Source organism: Myotis lucifugus, unplaced genomic scaffold (genome assembly GCF_000147115.1).
Source record: "Myotis lucifugus unplaced genomic scaffold, Myoluc2.0 scaffold_299, whole genome shotgun sequence".
NCBI classification, from domain to species: Eukaryota; Metazoa; Chordata; class Mammalia; order Chiroptera; family Vespertilionidae; genus Myotis; species Myotis lucifugus.
Window position 1 is genome coordinate 1367180 of NW_005871347.1, and position 19769 is coordinate 1386948.

At 57.1% G+C, this 19769-nt stretch overlaps 1 protein-coding gene across 1 annotated transcript in view; it reads right to left on the reverse strand.

The window, feature by feature from the left end:
* Positions 1-874: 874 nt before the first annotated feature.
* CDHR1 (cadherin related family member 1) overlaps positions 875-19769 on the reverse strand; it is a 22992-nt gene continuing 4097 nt past the window's right edge. The window contains exons 5-17 of the mRNA XM_023763728.1: positions 19020-19109; positions 17008-17094; positions 15861-15977; positions 14347-14490; positions 12800-12878; positions 10832-10932; positions 8194-8397; positions 7576-7728; positions 4984-5148; positions 4469-4536; positions 3781-4009; positions 2304-2561; positions 875-1643 (exon numbers count right to left, since the gene is read on the reverse strand). Coding sequence (XP_023619496.1) covers positions 1110-1643; positions 2304-2561; positions 3781-4009; positions 4469-4536; positions 4984-5148; positions 7576-7728; positions 8194-8397; positions 10832-10932; positions 12800-12878; positions 14347-14490; positions 15861-15977; positions 17008-17094; positions 19020-19109 — 2229 coding nt within the window. The 3' untranslated portion in view covers positions 875-1109. The remainder of the gene's footprint in view (positions 1644-2303; positions 2562-3780; positions 4010-4468; positions 4537-4983; positions 5149-7575; positions 7729-8193; positions 8398-10831; positions 10933-12799; positions 12879-14346; positions 14491-15860; positions 15978-17007; positions 17095-19019; positions 19110-19769) is intronic.

The window sequence follows — 19769 nt, forward strand, 5'->3', positions numbered from 1 at the left end:
TGGTGGCTGGGCCGCCGCCCCGGGAGGTGATGGGGCGGCAGGAATCTGGCAATGCCACTGTCCTGCTCTGGCTGCCGGGTCGGTGACAACACACTCGCCCAGCACAGCTCTTCCTGGGGTGCTTGGCAGAGCAGCCAAGGGTCCCTGACACTTCCTGGAAGAGCTGTACCCCGAGAACTGCCTGCGGAGAACCCATGGATGCCGCTTGCACTTGGTGAAGCCCTGTCCCCACCGCTCATTTCATTCTCACCCTGGACCTGAGTGAGGCCCATGGGACTCACTGTCTTCATTTCACAAACGAGGAAGAGGCTGAGCTTCCAGACGGTTACATTGGGGAAGAGAAGAGCCGGCTGGAAGCGAGGTCTCCCCAGATCTCAGCCCTGACACCTGCCCGCTCCCTTCACGGCTTCTGGGGGGCAGCTCCTTCATGAGGGACGTGAAGCTTTTCCTGCGGCCACTAGGGCCCCCCACCCCCTCGGGCTCCGGCTTGAACACTCTGGGGCCAGGGAAGCCCTGGCTGGGCACCCACTCTCCCTCTTGCAAGGCCCTTTTTACACCTGTGTCCCTGGTTCCCGTGGGCACAGGAGGGCCCCGCAGCCTCTGCCCAAACACCTTCGCCCCTCCCTCCCCCACCTTCCCAGTGGCCCCAGCACAGCCTCGCAGTCAGCTGACTGTGCTCCCAGTGCATCTCTGCCCTTTCCCACACATTTGCTCTCCCTCAGCCAGCACTGGACCTCCTGTGTCTGCCCTGCTCTCAGCTGGAGCTTCAGGATCAGGTTCTGGACGGCCTTGTCACAGGTGGCCAGGCCCTGCTCCTCGCCTGACGATGCGGAGGCCCTAGGAGAACCACGGACTGTGGGGTCTGGGACTGGTGAGTAGGAGACAGGGAGCCGACTCCTTGTCGATTCCCGGCCTCTGCCGAATGGAGAGCAGCTGCCAAGCGCCAGGGCAATGGGAAGTACTGCCCCATCGCATCCAGAACCAGGGAAATCCCTTGCCCGTGGTGTTATCCAGAGCCCTGAATATGGGGGTTACACCATCGTACAAAACTGGGTGACCCTAAGGAGCAGCGGGGAGAGGAGGTGGGGAGAGGGGCTCCGGGCCGCACTCTAAAAGTGCACCTTGTCAGCTCTACGCTTCTCAAACTGCTGCCTGAGCTCAGAGACCAGAGCTGACTGGATGGGGCTTCCCGAGGCGCTGGGTTTGGGTGACCCTTGAGGTTGCAGAGAGGTGAGTGAGCCAGACACTGTGGGCACAGTCCAGGGTGCTGCCCCCGGGCCAGGTGCCACCCTGGGTAGAGGAGGGGGCACTGGGGCTCTGGGGGTTGGGGGGCTCCCCAGGCTGCCGTTGCAGTTCTCACTGGGGGGATCCTCTTTGAGAACGAACTTGGCTGCAGCCTTGGTCCTATTGCACTTCAGCCACTTGATGTGGGCAGCGCGGGGGGCAGGGCAGGGCCGCCTGCGAAGCACACGCCGCACTGGCAGGACCTTATTGGACTTCTTGTTGCGCCAGAAGGTGGCAGTGGACACAAGGGCGGTGATGGCCACAGTAATGGCCATGGCGCCAGCCAGCATGCCAACAGCCTTCGCAGGGTCATCTCTGGTCTGCATCAGGAAGGCGTCGATGGGGCTCCGGGGAAGCGTCTGAAAGAGAGAGCCACCTCACTCAGTGGCCCCGGCTGGTCCCTGGAGGACAGAGTGGGGTCACGAGCTCCTGGAAGTCCAATGGTTTTGAATTCACTGACACCAGGTCTCCCTTGAGAGTCTGGTGAGCACTGTGGGCTTCGTCCCAGAAAAATGCACCCAAAGAACAACACACAAAGCATGCAACTCACCAGGAAATGCACCCAGAGGAAGCATGATGCAAACACCCTCTCTCCAATCTAGACCTTCTCATTATCTGGACTCTGTTCCCCAGAGAGTAGGATATAATCTACCTTTGATTAAGGGGGCCACACCTGCCTAAATGTGACAGGAGCGCCTAAAATAATGACTTTTTTTTCTGACACTGACCTGAGAACTACACATAATGATTTCACTTCTGCTTTCAACACCCATGACAAGGAGGCATTATTCCCATCTTACAGAAAAGGAAGTGGAGGCCTGGCAAAGTCCAGAGTCACACCATTAGTGAGTCTGGAAACTAGGACTTCAACCTGATCCAAAGCCGGTGTATTTGATGGCAAAGAAGCCGGCTCAGCATTGAGTCTTTTGGAGGAAGCTGTAGATGGTCTCTCCCTGGGTCATGTTGCAGCGAGGCCTGAGAGGCCCTCAAAGCCTTCCCCACCCGAGCTTCACACCCACCTCGGCGTCTGTGATGTCAATCCTGAGGACGGCCATGGTGCTGAAGGATGGGGAGCCACGGTCCTTGGCCTGCACCTCCAGGGCCCACGTGCAGTCCCCGTTGTGTGTGATGCTGCGCAGGGCGTCCAGGGAGCGGATGGAGCTCTTGAGCCGGATTTCTCCCGTGCGTGCATCAATGTCAAACACGCTGGCCGGCTCCGCGTGCGTGATGGAGTAGTCCACCAGGTTGTTGGGCGCCTCTGCATCCAGGTCTGTGGCCTGAGCACAGGGAGAGGGGCGGCTGGGCTTCCAGGACAATGCTGTGTCCCGTCTGAGCTGCCCGGTCACACGGGGCTGGCTGAGCTGATGGGACAGGTCCTGACCCACTGAGTGGCCTGGAGCCGGGAGAGAAATTGAGTGTGTGCCCCACTGTGAGCCAGTGCCCTGCCAGGGCCCCCACCTGCGCCTGCCATATCATGCTCAGAGCTGTTGGAAGCAGGTGCTGTTGAAAAACAAAAGCTGGGATACCAGGTGGCAGGTCTGAGGACGGACGGTGAGGGCGGGAGCTGAAGGCGGGGCTTGGGGTCAGAGGCCACACTTCTCCTCAGGGGAAGCCTGTACAGGGGGCAAAGCATGGCTTTGAGACCTGCCGTGGGACCAGTGCCACCAGCACAGCCCCTGGAGGAGCCTTTGTTTGTTTGTTTTTAGACTCCACCCTTTGTTTGGTGGAGCCGCAATAACATCTGTTTCCTGGGGGTATTTCTGGGTTGAGGTGGGGGTAGGGACCTAGCAGGTACTTTAAAAACCCTCACCCAGAGCGAGAACTCAGTATATGGTACCCGATATAATAAAGAGCTAATATGCAAATGGTCGTCACACCCTCACATCATCACGCCCTCACACCATCACACTGCAACTGCTCAGACACTCAACACTGGGGAGAGAGGAATAGGGACCAGCCAGGCACAAATGAGCTCATGAGAGAGGAATGGGGACCAGCCAGGCTGCGGCCCAGGAGAGGGACAAGCCGCCCACACCGCGGTCCTGGGCACCTGAGGCTGCAGCCATCCCAGGAGAAGCTGGCCTGGGTCCTGGGTGCCTGTGGCCAGCCAGAGGGAGGGAAGCCCGGGTCCCGGGTGTCTGAGACCAGCTGGAGGAGGGAATCCTGGGTGGGTCCCAGGTGCAGGGCAGGGCAGAGGTAGTTAGGGGCGATCAGGCAGGCAGAGGTGGTTAGGGGTGATCAGGCAGGCAGCAGAGGGGTTAGGGTGATCAGGCAGATAGGCAGGCGAGTGGTTAGGAGCCAGTGGTCCCTGATTGCCAGAGGCAGTTGGATATCCCCCGAAGGGTCCCGGATTGTAGAGGGTACAGGCTGGGCTGAGGGACACCCCCGCATGAATTTCATGCACTGGGCCTCTAGTTTTAAAATAGATTCTTAGCCACACTGTCTCTTGCAGCTGCTAAACAAGGCTTTAGGGGCACTGAGCTGCCTGAAGCCCACCTTGATTCTCACAGGGGTCCCCAGCACCATCGTCTTCTCCTGGATGCTCTGTCCAAACTGGGGGGGGTGGTCATTGACATCCAGCAGCAAGACGGTCACCTTGGCCAGGCCATGCCTGCCCCCTGTGTCCTCTGCTCTTACATGGAAGCTGTACCTGGCGGTGGCCTCAGCATCCAGGCTGGCCCAGGGCTGCGTGCAGATGACCCCCGTGGAGGAGTGGACCTGAAAGCTGCCATGCACAGAGAACAGGCAGGGCGTGCACAGGACATGCCCACACACATGGGCACAGGGACACACACGCGGACATGTGTGCCTGTGGCCGTGCAGCTCCTCTAAGGCCCCCATCCCTGCAGTCTCGCTGAGGGAGGCAGGTCCGCCCACTATGCCACCACCAACATCCAACTGAAGGACCAAGTTGCAGACATGCCCCTCCTGCCACTGTCAGCCTCCCGGTCAGTTACTTGGCGGCTCCTGAGGTCAGGGCCTCAGCTCCCGGCCATCAGGGCGCCTCCCCTCTTTGGCTCCACACCTTGCCTCAGGTCTCTGCTTCCCTCCAAGCCTTGCTGTGTGCTCACCTCCGAAACCAGGTCTTGTCCTCCCCCACTCACTCCTGACTGTGGCACAGACCTGTCCGCCCTCAGCCTCCCAGGCCCTGCCCAAGGCCCTGCCTGAGGTTGGGTCTACGTACAGGTCTGCCCCGGGCCCGTAGATGGAATACGTGACTGTCCCCCAGGGGCCTGTGTCCAGATCCACAGCCTGGAAGAGAGAGCACCCCATGGCACCTGCCCCTTGTGTGGGCACATTGGCAGCTCTGAGTTGTTTCAAGGGCAAAGCAGGGGGTGAGGTTTGCCCAGCTCGGGTGGAAACTGACAGAGGCTGCCCAGAGCCCAGGGGGTCTCCAGTGTGAGGTCCCAAAGGGCATAGATCTGCAAGGTGTGTACCCTCCCCCTCTTCGTCAGTGAGAGGGGAGGAGGCGGGTCCTGTGCCTGAGCTTGGGGCTCACACTCATGTCCCCTTGTAGTCCTGGGACTATAGCCCATCATGAAGAAGGAAACCTGGAGGCTCTCTGAGGGCCGGAGGCCTGTCCAAGGGCAGGCTCTTGAGAACGGCAACTCAGGCTGCAGCCTGGGCCTGTCGGACTTCATAAGGTCTCCTTCCAGGAGTCCCACCTAGATCCCATCCTGGGACTAGTCCCCAACCCACCCTGACGGCCACCACGGTGGAGCCCCCTGGGGCGTCCTCGGGAACCCTGGCGACGTAGTGGGGAGAGGTGAACTGGGGGGCATTGTCGTTGGAGTCCAGCAGCTGGACCACCACATCCGCGGTGGCGCTGAACTTCTCGGCCGTATCCACCTCAGTCGCCAGGAGCTGGGGAGGGAGGGAGGGAGGGATTGTCAGTGCTGATCCTCTTCTCAGCCTGGCCCAGGCCCACCTGCCTCTTCTCAGTTCTGACTCTCGGCCGCTATTCCTGCCACCACCTGCAGGAGGCACCTGTAAGGCTTCCATCACTCCCCCACAAACTTGCACCACCAGCTTTCTTATAGTTCCCACTGGTATTTCTGCCAGTTTCTTTTGTTCCTCTAATTTGCATATCCCTTTTTAGTTCCAATTTTAAAATTTATTGTGCTTTATGTTGTAATATTTGTTAGAGCAAATTCCTGCCTCATTCTTTCTTTCTGAGTTTTCCCACCTATCTATATATATAAAACCCTAATATGCAAAGAGACCGAACTGTGGAACAACCGAACAACCAGTCACTATGACATGTGCTGACCACCAGGGGGCACTTGTGGAACATGGTGGGCATGTGCTGAACATGGTGGGCATCGGCAGCAGGCAGCAGAGTGCGGAACATGGCAGGCGTCAGCTGAGGCGGGATGGTGGAGCAGGTGAGCAGGGGCGCCAGACCAAGGCGGGGTCGCTGGTCACTGTCATCGGGGCAAGCCTCTAGTGGTCACTGAAAATTCTTTGCTCCCACACACCACGGTCCCACCCAATGCTTGCACCTGCTGCTGGTGCGGCCCAGCTCGCACTCGCACCCACTGCCTGTGCCCAGCACTGGTCCCAATCACTCGGCAGCATCAGCGGGTGTGAGTGGCATCTGCCAGCCCTGATCACCCCTGAAGGCTTCTCCACCTCCCCCTGCTCCCGAGGGGCAATTGGGGCTGGGCAGGGCCATGGAGAATGGGCTGAAACCCGCCCTTGTGCCCACCAAGGCCCACAGTTCCTTTCAAAGTGCACGAATTCGTGCACTGGGCCCCTAGTGTTTATATATTTATTTCTCCAGATGGTGTCAAGTCCCCTCACCACCTCTCTGAAGGAAATTCTAGATAAGACTTAATTGAGGTGGCATTGGATTCTTTATTAAGGAGAATTGGCATTTTTAACAGGGTTTTCTACATCTGTTTGTTAAATTTTTGCATTTTTTTGTCATTTAGACGTACCCTATTTCTTGTTATAGGAATTCCTAGAAAATTTTTCTGCTAGTTGTTTTTGTGAAAGAAAAACCTTTATTCTATTGTTTCCATTGCTAGTTTTTGTATGTAGGAAAACTATTGAATTTTGTGTGTTAACTTTGTAGCCAATCATGTTAACAACTTTGCTGTGTTTCTGACTATTTTTCAATTCCTCTTATGTTTTTCTAAGCAAATAATCATATCACCTAAAAAATGATAAAATTATCTTTTCCTTTCTAATGTTTATACCTCTTATTTCCCTTCTTTATCCAGAAATAATGTTATTCCAGGAATAGTATTAAATAACAGTGGTTATAGCAGGCATCCATGTTTTGTTTCTGGCTTCATAGAATGCTTTTAGAATTCCACTTTTAAGAATGATGCTGGCTCGCCCGGCCGGCATGGCTCAGTGGTTGAGCGTTGGCCTATGAACCAGGAGGTCATGGTTTGATTCCCAGTCAGGGCACATGCCCAAATTGTGGACTTGATCCTCAGTGTGGGGTGTGCAGGAGGCAGCCAATCAATGAATCTCACTCATCATTAATGTTTCTATCTCTCTCTCCTTCTTCCTTCCTCTCTGAAATCAATAAAAATATATTTTAAAAAAGAATGATGCCGGCTCTGAATGTGTATGTATAATTATAAGTAATTATAATAATTTAAATAATATCAACAAAGTATTTTTATTTTTATTAATATATATTATTTACGTGTTTATGTATAATAGGTGTTTATGATTATAGTTTTAAATAATTGTAAATACAAAGGAGTATGTTTTATGTTTTGCTAAAGTTTTATCAGAATAGATGACAGATATCAAATGTATATGAGAAGAAGATGTATTGTGACAAGTAGTGTTTCTTTCTCCACCTATTTTTTTAAATGTATTTTTATTGATTTCAGAGAGGAAGGGAGAGGGATAGAAAGATAAAAATATCAATGGTGTGAGAGAATCATTGATTGGCTGCCTCCTGCATGCCTCCTACTGGGGATCGAGCCCGCAACCCAGGCATGTGCTCTCGACCAGAATCAAACCCGGGATCCTCCAGTCCCCAGGCTGATGCTCTATCCACTGAGCCACATCAGCGGGGCTCTCCACCTAGTAACATGCACATCCCACTGCAGTCTCCCCTTGGCCCTCTGTGCAGGCCTGAGACTTGGAGAAGCTGTGTGGCCACAGGAGGAGGCTCTCATGTCACCTTCTTCTCCCTCCCAAGTCAGCAGCCCAGGCAGAGGGACTGAGAGAGAGAGTAGGACGAGGAGGGGCAGGGGCCACAGGGGCCTCAGAAATGCACCCAGGGCTGCCTGCTCCGTGGGGATGGCGCAGAGCCTCCCATACCTGGAAGGTTAACACTCTGAACTTCTCAAAGTCAATGGCGGCTGAGTTCTCTGCGAGGACTGTGACTTGGGCTTCCTTCAGGGCTGTCTGCGGGACCACACGGAAGGCGTCCTCCAGCCCCACCAGCCGCAGGGCGAACTTGGCATTGGCGCCCTGGGCGGAGGTTTGGAGAGGAAACAAGGAAGGTGAATGAGAACAGAACTCACAGGCAGCAGCCCTGGGCCAGGAGCCTCCCGCCCTCAGCCTTGGAGGCAAGATTTCCTTCTTCCTGAAGGGGAGGCGACCTGTCTGGAAGGTTAAGGGCTGTGAGGACCCCAAGGGTCCGAGGCCGCACCCCACACTGGCACAGGAGGCCACAGGCCACATTCACAGACCCCGCCCGGCCAGGCAGACAGGCGGTGCTTCTGTTTGACTTTAACTTTTTAACTGATCATGAATGTCTAGCCAATCAGTCTTTGTTAGCCACTCTCCCACCGCTCTCTCGGTTACCCTCTTCTGTTCCATTCCCACGGTGGCCATAAGCCCTGTGACAAGCAGTGAAGGCTGATGCAGACTCTGTTTGGGGCGCTGGCCCCATGCGATTCTCAGGAAGACAGGGTGGAGGGCAGAGCCACATACCTGGTCCAAGTCTTTGACAGTGACCTTGAGGCCTCGCAGGATCTCCCCCGGGGGCGGGTGCTCGGACAGGGACAGCTCGAACCTGGTCTGGGGTCCACTCTCTCCATAGAATGTAGGTGGGTGGTTGTTGAGGTCCACGAGCCTGATGGTGACGGGGACCGTGGCCTGGGCAGCGGGGCTCCCTGCAGCGCTGACCTCAGTCACCTGGGATGGGGACAGGTGTTCTGGTGCTGGGACAGGCTGACCCCGAGGTGGCTGCATGGCCCCACCTCGCGGTGGTCATCCCTCACTCTCTCCTTAGCTAGCGACTCACCAGCTGATAGGGTGTGACGGGGTGAGGAGATACCACTCAGTGACTAGATCACAAGAGGTTATAACAGCGTCTGCTGGCACTCTCCCAGCTGCTTCGGGGCAGCAGGCAGCTACGACGGAGAAGCCTGTGTCTCGGGAACTAAGGGCGACTTCTGCCAACAGCTAGAAAGCAGCAAATCTCTGAGCCCATCAACCCACAAGGAAGGAAATCCGACCCAGAGCCACGTGAGCCCCAGGGGGCCCTCCTCGCTGAGCCTCCAGTGAGAGCAAGTCCGGGCTGGCGATTAGATGGCGGCCCAGGAGGCCTGGAGTTGAGGACCCACTAAGCTGAGCCTGGACTCCTGACCCACAGAAGCTGTGAGCAAGGAATATGTGTTTTTCAAAGCTTCTAGGTTTGTGATCATCTACACCAAGCATGTCAAACTCGTGGCCCGCGGGCTGCACGCGGCCCACAACAAATATTTTTGCGGCCCAGCCAAAATAACGGTATGTAAGAAACATTTTAATAAAAATTTCAGCCCTAACTTGTTTGGCTCACTGGATAGAGTATTGGCCTGGGGACTGAAGGGTCCCAGGTTCAATTCCGGTCAAGGGCATGTACCTTGGTTGTGGGCACATCCCCCGTGTGGGGTGTGCAGGAGGCAGCTGATCGATGTTTCTCTCTCATCGATGTTTTTAACTCTCTATCCTTCTCCTTTCCTCTCTGTAAAAAATCAATAAAATATATTTTTTAAAAATTTTCATAACTTAATTTTTACAATATCCTGTTATACACAATTATTAATAACAAACTACAACGCTCGCTAATGACTGATTACTATAATTGTGTTGCATTCATTTCCTTTATGTGCCTTATGCTAAGGCGCACCATTTCTCACCACTAACACTAGCAGCGAATATTTTAGCAGCTGATGGTCACATCATTAGCCTTGGACTGACTTGTTGGGTGTGCGCAACAGGAAATATTTCACTTTTGGAGAACAAGAAAAATAGGTTTATTTGCATTATGCTTATTAATTTGTGCACTTATTCAGTGTCTGGCAAGTTAATGTTCAAGAAAAAATATTAATTTTTATTAAAATGTTCTGTTATTTTATGTTAACAATTACTCATTTACTAGTATTTCAGCCTGTCTCTGTCAAAATAAACCTACAGTTCTATGAAAATTGAAGCTTTTTTTTGCGGCCACATAAACTTAAACCTTGTTTATTTGGCCCGTGTTAGCCTTTGAGTTTGATATGTTTGCTCTATTATAACGGCCACAGGAGACACCACACGGTGCTGTGATGAAGCCACTGACCAGGTGAGGTGGGGGTGGGGAGGGGGCAGCGCCTGGAGTCACAACGACTGAGGCACAGGTGTGTCGGACTCTGCCCTCAGTGTTCTCGCTACCTCACTGCACGAATCCCCCTTTGCAGCCAGAGGGTTCGAACCCCAGCTCTGCCATGCTCTGTCCTGGGTCCCTGGGCCAGGGGGAGCGGCTGGGGGAGGGGAGAAGCAGTAGTAGATACTAGTACAGGCTGCAAGCGGGGCCGAGGCCACAGGCGCCTCGTGAACCGCGTGGCAAACACCGCGTGAGCCCCTTCAAGCCTCTCCCCTAGTTCCATGAGCTCTAGTCTTAGCCATCGAACATTTCCCTCCTGGGACCCTTCTGTCCACCTGCAACTTCCTACCTCTCCTCTCGCTGGCGCCTGCACCTCTCCATGTCCTGCTCCCACTCACCATCCCAGCCTGACACTCGCTGCCCCCACACTGCCGAGGCGCTCCGCACTCTCTCGTTCCGGAAAGCTCTGTGCCCGCCCCCCCTCTCTGAAGGGCCTGCTCTGCAGTCCCCTCCATCCTCTGGCAGCTCCTTCGCTTGCTCCCTCCTCACTCTGAGCTGGGGGTGCCCCTCAGCTGTGTCTGTGCCCATGGCTCCTCCCAGGCCATCCTCTGACGATCTCTGCCCTCCCTCTCACAGCCACCGTTCCTGTGCACGCTCCTTAAATCCTAAACCTGCCTGCAGGTTGGGATGTTTCAACTTGGCTTTCCCTGCGCAGCAAACTCCTCGTGCCTGTCCTTGTCGGGCCTCCCCGTCCCGGCTGGCCACGCCCGGTGTCACCATCCTCTCCTCTCCTCTCCCACACTCACAGCCAGGGCCTCGCATGCTCTGTGGACTCTCCTCCTTCCTGTTTGCACTTGGTTCACTTCTGCCAGTCCAGCCGGCCTTCTGCATCTGCCCGGCTGCTGGCTCTGCCTCCCTGTTCCTCCTCCGCGTCCCTCCCAGCCCAGGCAGGCTGGTGGCCTCAGGTGCCTTCCGGGGCCAGAGAGCGAGGAAGGCCAGTACCTGGACGTGCAGCTCATACACCTCTCTCCGGAGCTGGGCGGGGCTCTGGGTGACCACGATGGCTCCAGACGTCACGTTAATGTCAAAGGCACCGTCACTCCCTGTGGGAGGAGACGCCCCTGCAGTGCTGGCCACGCACGGGCCCGGGAGTCTTGCCAGGCGGGGTCCCATGTGCTCCTCAGGCCAAGCTCAGAGTCTCCTCCACAGAGTGGGGCTGTCTCAGGGGCCGTGGGGACTGGAACTCACTTCTATTGGGCGCCCAGGGCCTTGCACTCTGCCTGTCTCAGGGACAGTGTGTGTGTGCGTGTCTGTGTGTGTGCGCTCGTGTGCGTCTGCATGTGTGTACGCGCACTGCGTGTGTGCGTGTGTGCGCATGCGCACGCATGTGCAATGGAAATCGAAAGACAGATTCAGAGGAGATAAAGAGAAGGAGAGAAGGGGGAGGGGAGAAAAAGAGGAGAGAACGAAAGAAAAGAGACTGGAGGAGGGGAGGGAGAGGGAGTCAAGAAGAGAGGAAAGAGGGGAGCATGGCACGTTGTGCAGGTGTGAAGTGGGCAGTCGCGTGCCTGTGGGCCTGGGAAGGGCCTGAGGGGGCATGTGCGTCCGGGAACATACATCCTGGGGAGGGGCTGGAGGAGCAGGTGTCTGAGTGAGAGCTGCAGTGGCCGCTGGGCTCAGGCTTAGGTGTGGTGACCCGACGGAGGGCTGCCCACTGGGACCGGCCCCTGAGGGCTCAGTGGCCCCCAGAGCTGTCCCACCTGCTCAGCTGCTGCCCCGCTGCAGAAGGAGCACAGACTCAGGTTCAAACCTGGTGGGAACTTGGGATGCCTGCTTAGCTCTCTGAGCTCAGCTTCCCCATCCATATACAGGGCTAGTACTAGGAAAACGCCATGTCATCATGCATTTAACTCATTAATCCAAGTATATGTTCTAGGCCAAACTTGTTAGAGTATTAGAAAAACACAGCATTGAAAGAGTGTAAGGAATGTCGCCACCCCTCTGTCGAGCATATGCTCAGGGTGAGGGTGAGGCAGGCCCGCAGCCAGGCCCTGGCTGAGCCCCCGCAGAGCAGTCCCAGCAGCCCCGCCCGCAGAGAACCTCTCCCACAGGTGACACCTCGGCTGTATTTCAGCTCCAGGCCCAGAAAAGCCGCAAAACCAGGTGGGCGGCACCAGGACCAGCTGTGATGCCTGACACCCCTGCCCTGGCACTGACCCATCGGTGGCCACCACGCCCTGGAGGAGCCCACCTGGAAACTGGTGACTGTTCTGCTGGGACCCTCCCCAGGCCTCCCCTCAGATTCCCGCCTGCGAGAGAAATAACCCCCAGGACAAAGGACCCAGCGCTCTCCCCCAGGAGCCGCCGCCATTGCCGCCCCCTCTCCTTCCCCACAGCCAAGCAGTCCTGCTCTAAGGGACCCCATGAGGCTTGCAACCTGGAGAGCAATGGGCAGTGGCAGCTCCTCCCAGGCTAGTCCCCTCCACCTGACCCCAAGACCCCCTTTTCTCTGACTCCCCAGAGAGCTAGCGGCCCAGCCGGGCACTCCTGTTGCTTCTTCTATGCGAAACCCTTTCTGTTTTCCCTCCCGGCTTTAGTAAACATTGCCTCACAGTCACCTGGGCTCGTGTTGTGAAATCTTTCCTGCACACAGTCAAGAACCCACATGCTACCGGCTGGCTGACCCCAGGCAGACTGCTCAGGGCCAGGCCCCTTTCTGGGAACAAAAGGAACATGAATCTGCCCACCCTTTGTTCTCAGTTCCCCACCCAAAAGCTTCTCTCCCTGTGACTGGCCCTAACGCCAGGCAGGCCGAGGCCACGCGCAAGGGCTGCTGCCCACTGAGGCCGGCCTGCCCTCCGCAGTGGGCTCTGCCCGCGGCGACTGGACGCCAGGAGCTGGGAACGTGCTCTGGCTGCCCAGGGTCAGAGCTGCTGCCGCGGTGGCGTCCCCAAAGGTGCCCCGACTCACCATTCACGAGGCTGTAGAGAAGGCGGTTGGGTTTGCCCCTGTCTCCATCCATGGCGACCACTGTCAGCACCTCAGAGCCCTTGGGAACAGGAGCAGCGGCTGGAGGCTGGGGTGGTGCTAGGGCTCCACCCCAGTCGTTGCCCCGTCAGGCAGTGGAGGTGCTGGCCTCACCCAGCAATAGAGCCGGCCTCCGGCCTCCGTGGGCCCCTCTTCTCTGGGGAGCTCACAGGACCACTGGCCTTGCAGGGACTCTCAGCCACACGTCTCTTACTTTGCCTCCTTCCCCACATCCCCCACTCAGCCCTCAGCCCTGTCCCCACCTCCAGCTTCACCCCTCTTCTCACCCATGCTTTGCCTTTGGAGGTATCAGAGGGGAGGCAGGAGGCTGGTGGGAGCGGCCAGCACAGAGGGGTCCCAAGTAAAGGGCAGGATCAGGCTTTTACCTGGGCCCCGGGTGCTGTTTGAGGGTGTGGCCCGGGCGCACAGCTAGACAAGCCCTGTTGACCTTGACCTGACACCCCTTCTGTGCTCTCTCCTCAGCAACACAGAGGACGCCCCCACACCTGCCAGTCCCAGCGGGGAGGAGTGGGGAGGAGGCTGGCACCTCTCCCTCCCTCCCTCCCTACCCCCACCTCCCTCCCTCCCTCCTGCCAGCGCCCATCCCAGAGGGGGGCATTTTCACTTGGGCCTGGCATAGGAATGGTCCTCAGTAACGGTTTCCGTTGCTCTACAAGGTCAAGAATCATCCAAAACTGGGGAAGTGAAGATGGGGCATGCAGCTCGATCCCACAGGAGGCCTCAAGCCCCGGCCCTGGAAGTCTGGAGCTGTGGTCTGGGGGACCCTGTGGTGCATACCCTGGAAGGAGGGCATGTCCATGAGGGGGTGCATAGCGTGGGAGCAGGGAGGGGGGCTCCCCCCTCAACCCAGATATGAGTGGGGCAAGGGCCTTAGACCGAGGGCATGTTTCAGGCAGAGGGATAAGGCAGTGCTAGGTGGGGGGTGGGGGGGATGGTGACGGCTGGGGAGGGCGGTTGTGAGGCTGGGGTTTGGGTGCCTCCCCTGAGAGGCAGAAGGAGCCCAAACACTGAGGTCAGAGCCGCACGTGGGGAGACGCCTGGGGTGGGCCTTGGAGCTGAGCCTGTGTGATGTCCAACAAGGGTCACGTGCTTTGGCAGCAAACTGAGGGGCCCAGACTCCAGGCCTGGGGCTGTGGGGGCACAGGAGCACCTCACCTCCTACACAGGTGCAGGAAAGACGCGGCCAAGGCTGTCACCTCCCTCCCGGCCTCCTGGCAGGCCTCGCAGGGCCGACTCTGGGCGGGTCTGAGTTGTGTGTGAGGGAGGGAAGAATGCCTGGCACAGTCTTGCACCCCGTGGTGCCTGCACAGGAGCCCTGCTTCTCCCCTTCGGCTTCCAGACGCAAACACACCTGTTGCCCTGAGCTCGGGGTCCCCGGGGGGGGCATCGAATCCTTCCCGGGCCCGGGGTTTCAAGAACCAACGGGGGGGGGGGGGGGGGGGGGGGGTGAGGGGGAGGCAGTCACCCACTGGAATGGTGTCCTCGTACACGCAGCCGCGGAAGGGAGTGCCCACAAACACGGGGCCCACATCCTGCACGTCCTCCACGCTGACCGTGACCGTGGTGGTGGCTGAGAACACCACAGCTGCACCCCTCAGCCGCCCGCCGCCGTCCTGGGGAGGAACCGGGAGCAGAGAGGCTGGGTTCCGGGCTGACAGACTCGGTGGCGTGGGGGAGCTGCCCTCTGAGTGCTGTTTGCTCCTGCCCCCCCCCCCCCAAGATAGTTCCCCTCTCGGAGAGCGCTGGGGGATGAGACGATGCCTGAGGCCTGGCTGTGTCTGGCTCTCAAAAGAGTTCTCTCTCCAGGGAGGTCACATTGGACAAGTGGCAAAGGAGGGAGTCATACACCCCCTCCAGCCAGGAACCAACCTCAGCCCCTCCTGGACCCACTAGAGTCTGACTGGGCCCTGCTGGGTGGAGAGCCCAGCTGACGGAGTGGCCTGCTCTCGTACCCGGGCACAGGCGGGCGGGGGGCCTTCCTGGGGACCTGAGCGCAGGGCCTGGGAGGCCAGTCGTCTCTGGGGAAAAGCAGCTGCTCTGAGCACCTGCGGAGCTGCAGGCCCCACACCACACATTGGAACATGAGGACTGAAGCCTCAGGGACAGGCTGACAAGGACACCGAGGCCCCAAGAGGTAACTGGTCACACAGAGGAAGGCCAGGCGAGCAGGCCTGGGGGTGAGCCTGGGGGGCGGGGTGAGTGCACCTGGGAGGTGTGTGGCCTGGAGGGTGAGCAGGCCTGGGGGTGAGCCTGGGGGGCGGGGTGAGTGCACCTGGGAGGTGTGTGGCCTGGAGGGTGAGTGGGCCTGGGGGGGGGTGAGAGCCTGGGGTGGTGTGGCCTGGTGGGTAAGTGGGCCTGGGGGATATGAGGGCTTGGGGGTGAGCAGGCCTAGGAGGTGAGTGGGCCTCGGGGGGTGAGCAGCCCTGGGGGGCGGGTGGCCTGGAGGGGTGAGTGGGCCTGGAAGGTGAGCCTGGGAGGTGAGCCTGGGGGAATGAGCCTGGGGGGTGAGAAGGCCTGAGGGGGGTGCAGGCCTGGGAGGGGGGGAAGCAGGCCTGGAGGGTGTGCCGGCCTAGGGGGTGAATGGCCAGGGGGGTGAGCCTGGAAGGTGTGAGGGCTTGGGAGTTGAGTGGGCCTGGGGTTTGTGCGGACCTGGAGGGGGGTGCAGGCCTGGGGGGTGAGCAGAGGCCAGGGCTGAGGTTGTGCTGGGATGTGAGTCTCCAGGCCTGTGGAGGGGACCTGGCCTGTCTGTCCCCTAGAGGGGACAGCACTACAGCCCACAGCCTCCAGCAGCCCTGGAGCATACGTCCATGTCTGCGTGGAGTCCACTCAACAGACATTGCAGCTACGCCCAGCCCCCATCCCAACCCAGTCACCTGCTCTCCAAACTGCCCGGTCTGCTGTAGGATGAACCCCGCTGCCATCGAGTGCAGCTTCCCTGGCAAAGGCTGGGGAAGGGCTGCATGCCCCCCTTCCTCCCTGGTACCTGGGCAACCACCGTGACGAAGTGGGCCTGGGCCGTCTCGTAGTCCAGGGTGGACCCTGCTCGGAGGTGCAGCACCCCGCTGTGGCGGTCCACAGTGAACTGGGTGGCCAGCGTGTTCTGTAGGGGTGAGGGTCAACTTGGTCTTGGGGAGGGACCGGCGGGCCTAGGATGCCGGCTCTGCTTCAGGAAGGGGACCTGCACTGTCCTAGGTCCCAGGGACTCCAGCCTCGGCTTGGAGTTCAGCCTTTCTGGCCTCCAGGTCCCCCTTGCTAGGGCTCTGGGTTCCCCCTGGTCCTCCCTCAGTCAGAACCAAGAGGGTCCCTTCCAGAGGCCTTAGCTCAACTGGGAAAGAGCTGGGTCCAGCTCTGGTGCACCTGGCCTGCAGGTCCCAGCAGGTGGGGTGTCAGCACAGAGCCCCCCCTAGAGAGGTGGGATCTTCAAACCCGACCAGCTGAGCGTGTGGGCCAGTCCCAGGCAGCGCCTGGAGTGGGCGAGGATCCCGTCTGAGAGAGGGGCCTCCATGTCAGGAGCTGTTGTGGGACTTTATGAGGATTTAATCCTCACAGCAGCCAGTGAGGGTGCTTCCATCTCCCCACCTCACACGCGAGGGGTGAGCTGGGAACATCGGGGATGTTGGAAGACCCGAGAGTGGGAAGTGGTTAGATTTCTCCAGCACCTGCGGATCCCAAGAGATTCCCTCTAACCTGTGTTTAACCACCAAGCTGTGTTGCCTGGAAAATTGAAAGTGAGTCAACGTAGAGAGATGGATGGATGGACGGACGGACAGGTTGGGGTTCACAGCCGAGAGCTGCCCTCTGCCCTTTCTCCCGGGGGGGCAGGGTGAGGGGTATTCAGTGCCCAGGCTTCTCCTGGGGAAGGGTTTTGGGGGAGAACGACGAGTCCTGGAGATCAACCAACTCGGAGTAAGGTGGGAGGGGGGAGTCGGGGCAGACAGCCTCCGCCCAGCCCCTCATGTGCTCACCTGTCTGTTCTCCCCCTGCGTTTACTGAATCCATAGGATCTGATGTATCATTTCTGACAATTTGGGGACTAGTAGAGGCACTGACCTAAGGCCTGGTGATGGAGGGTCAGCCATTGGTTCCCGCCAGCCCAGCCCCTGGTACATACATGCATGTGCCCTGCTCACCTGCAGGGAGTAGGTGACACTTCCTCCAGAGCCCGTGTCCTTGTCCACAGCACGGACCTCAAAGATACTGCTCCCAGCAGGTGTGTCCTGAGGGGTGCCACAGGGGTTAGGCCTGGGACAGGGGCAGGATGCCAGGGAGCTGGGGTGCAGAGGGTCATGGAAAAGTGGGTCAGGAGAGTGAAGGGCTAAGAAGAGGTGGGAAGGGGGTGATGAACCCAGGAGCCCTGGGCAGGGCACATCAGGGGGGGTGGGGGGCGGAGAGAAGGAGGAGCAAGCAGACCCCCCTCCAGCCCCCGGCACAGCCTCCGAGAAAGAGGAAAACTAAGACTCCAATATGAACTGAGAAAAGGGCTGATAAACACGGACATAGTTAACACGACCAGGAATAAATCCATACAATCGAAAACCAAAATAAAATATCTTCCTCCCAGTGAAGCGAACACTTAAATATGTGAAAGTCTGAGTGTGGCAGGGCTAGGGAGACACCTCGCCCACATCACCCCCATCAGGAAAGCACCCTGGAGAAGCAACAACACTCAGGCATTCACTCTCCAACCTAACAATTCCAAATCTTGGTCTGTATCTTTAGGAAATAATTCTAATTAGAGAAAAAGAACTGTTATGTTCAGAATTTGATGTTTCTTACAGCAAAAATTTAAAGTATCTTAAATATCCTATATAATAAAAGGCTAATATGCAAATAGACCGAATGGCAGAATGACCAGTCACTATGATGCCCACTGACTACCAGGGGGCAGATGCTCAATGCAGAAGCTGCCCCCTGGTGGTTAGTGCACCAGAAACCAGGCGGTGGCGGGAGCCTCTCCCACCTCCAGGGCAGTTGGACATCCCCCGAGGGCTCCCAGATTGCAAGAGGGCGCAGGCCAAGCTGACCCCCCCCCCCCCCGCCCAGTGCACGAATTTCGTGCACCAGGCCTCTAGTCTAAACATAAAGGAACAGTTCCATAAATGGTGCAATGTTCACTTAACAGACACTAGTAAAATGGTAATTATGCAAACTTTAAAAGTAAGGGGGGGGGGAATGCTTATGAATTAAATGGAAAAAAAGTATACAGAAAGCATGCTTAGTGTAGTCCCATTTACCTAAAACACACAGAAAATAAATCCATAATCACAAAAACAGCTGGAAAGAAATACACTGAAATTTAACAATGCAGTCTCAACCTGGAGGGGTTTGGGTTGGTCTGGAAACTTTTTCTTTTTTTTTAAGAGTGGGAATAACAATTTTGTATTATCTAACAAAACTTTCTAAAGATAAAAATATCTAAATGTAGCGGAACCGGTTTGGCTCAGTGGATGGAGCGTCGGCCTGCGGACTGGGGAGTCCCAGGTTCGATTCCGGTCAAGGGCATGTACCTTGGTTGCGGGCACGTCCCCACTGGGGGGCGTGCAGGAGGCAGCTGATCAATCTCTCTCATCGATGTTTCTAACTCTCTATCCCTCTCCCTTCTTCTCTGTGGAAAATCAATAAAATATATTTAAAAAAAATATATCTAAATGTAGAATGATCAAAAACTGATTCTGAATTTTGTAAAAACGTGTAAGAACAAAGTCTAAGGAAATGCCTTGCCACCTTGCCAGTAGGAATGGTTGAGAAGTCATCTGGAACATCCCATAAGTGAATATTTATTCAGATTCGATGAAACTTACAGTTCATTTTTTCTTAGCCCACCAAAACGAATGCATTGTGTCTATTTTCTGGCTAGTGTTAATGGAAACTTTTTTCTCTTTACTTTTCTACATATTTCACATTTCCGCAATAAACATACATTATGATTTGGAAAATGGTAAGCGAACAATCCTTTGTGGGGAATGCATGTGTGAAGAATGGCAGTGGGGGCGGGGGGAGTGCGAGGGAGGCCCCAGAGGCAGTGAGTGATGGGAGGCCCCTGACTCAGTGCCAGGGCCCCTGGGCCAGGCCACGGCAGCCCCAAAGGGCAGGCAGGGTCTGGCGCAGGAATGCATGGGCCCTGCCTTGGGCCCAAGTTCACCTCAGGAATCTGGACCGTGTACGGCTCCTGGAGGAACCTGGGTGCCTCGTCATTGACATCAGTCACCAGGATCACGACTTTCTCTGACACCTAGGGAGGGGCAAATGGGACAGGAATTGGGGCAGTGAGGCCTTCTGGGTGATAAAGGGACAGTGGCCCCTAGTGCCCCAGGTATATGTCTCTACCCATCTCCCTCCCTCCCTCTATTCCCCCTCCCTTCTTCCTTCCTTCTTTTATTCATTCATGCAACATTATTATTAAGCAACTACTTGGTGCCAAGCACTGTGTTCCGTCCTAGAGGCAGAAGATACACTCTGATGGTGTGTATTTTGCAAAATGAGATGGCAGGGCAAAGGTCAGCATGTAAAAGAAGGTGGTGATACACTTGGTGATGGCAGTGGCATGCCGGGTGCTGCCTGAGTGCAGGCCTGACCCCGGACACCACGCTCACCTTGCCCAGGTCAGTGCCTCCTGAGGGCCGGGTGCACAGTGCAGGAGGCTGTGGTCAGGGGCCCAGAGAGGCATCTAACCAGCCTGGGGGTGGGCAGCAGGGCGCCTCGCAGCGGAGTGGGAACAGTGTGTCAGGTGAGAGGACGAGAGGGAAGGAACACCACATGCCAATGCAGGAGGAGGGACCTGGTGAGCTCAGAGAACACGGTAGATGTGGCTGATGTTGGTGGGAGAATGTGAAGGGGGGACAAGGCCAAGGGTGCCCAACGGGAAGGCCCTGAACGCCAGGCTGCAGCTTGG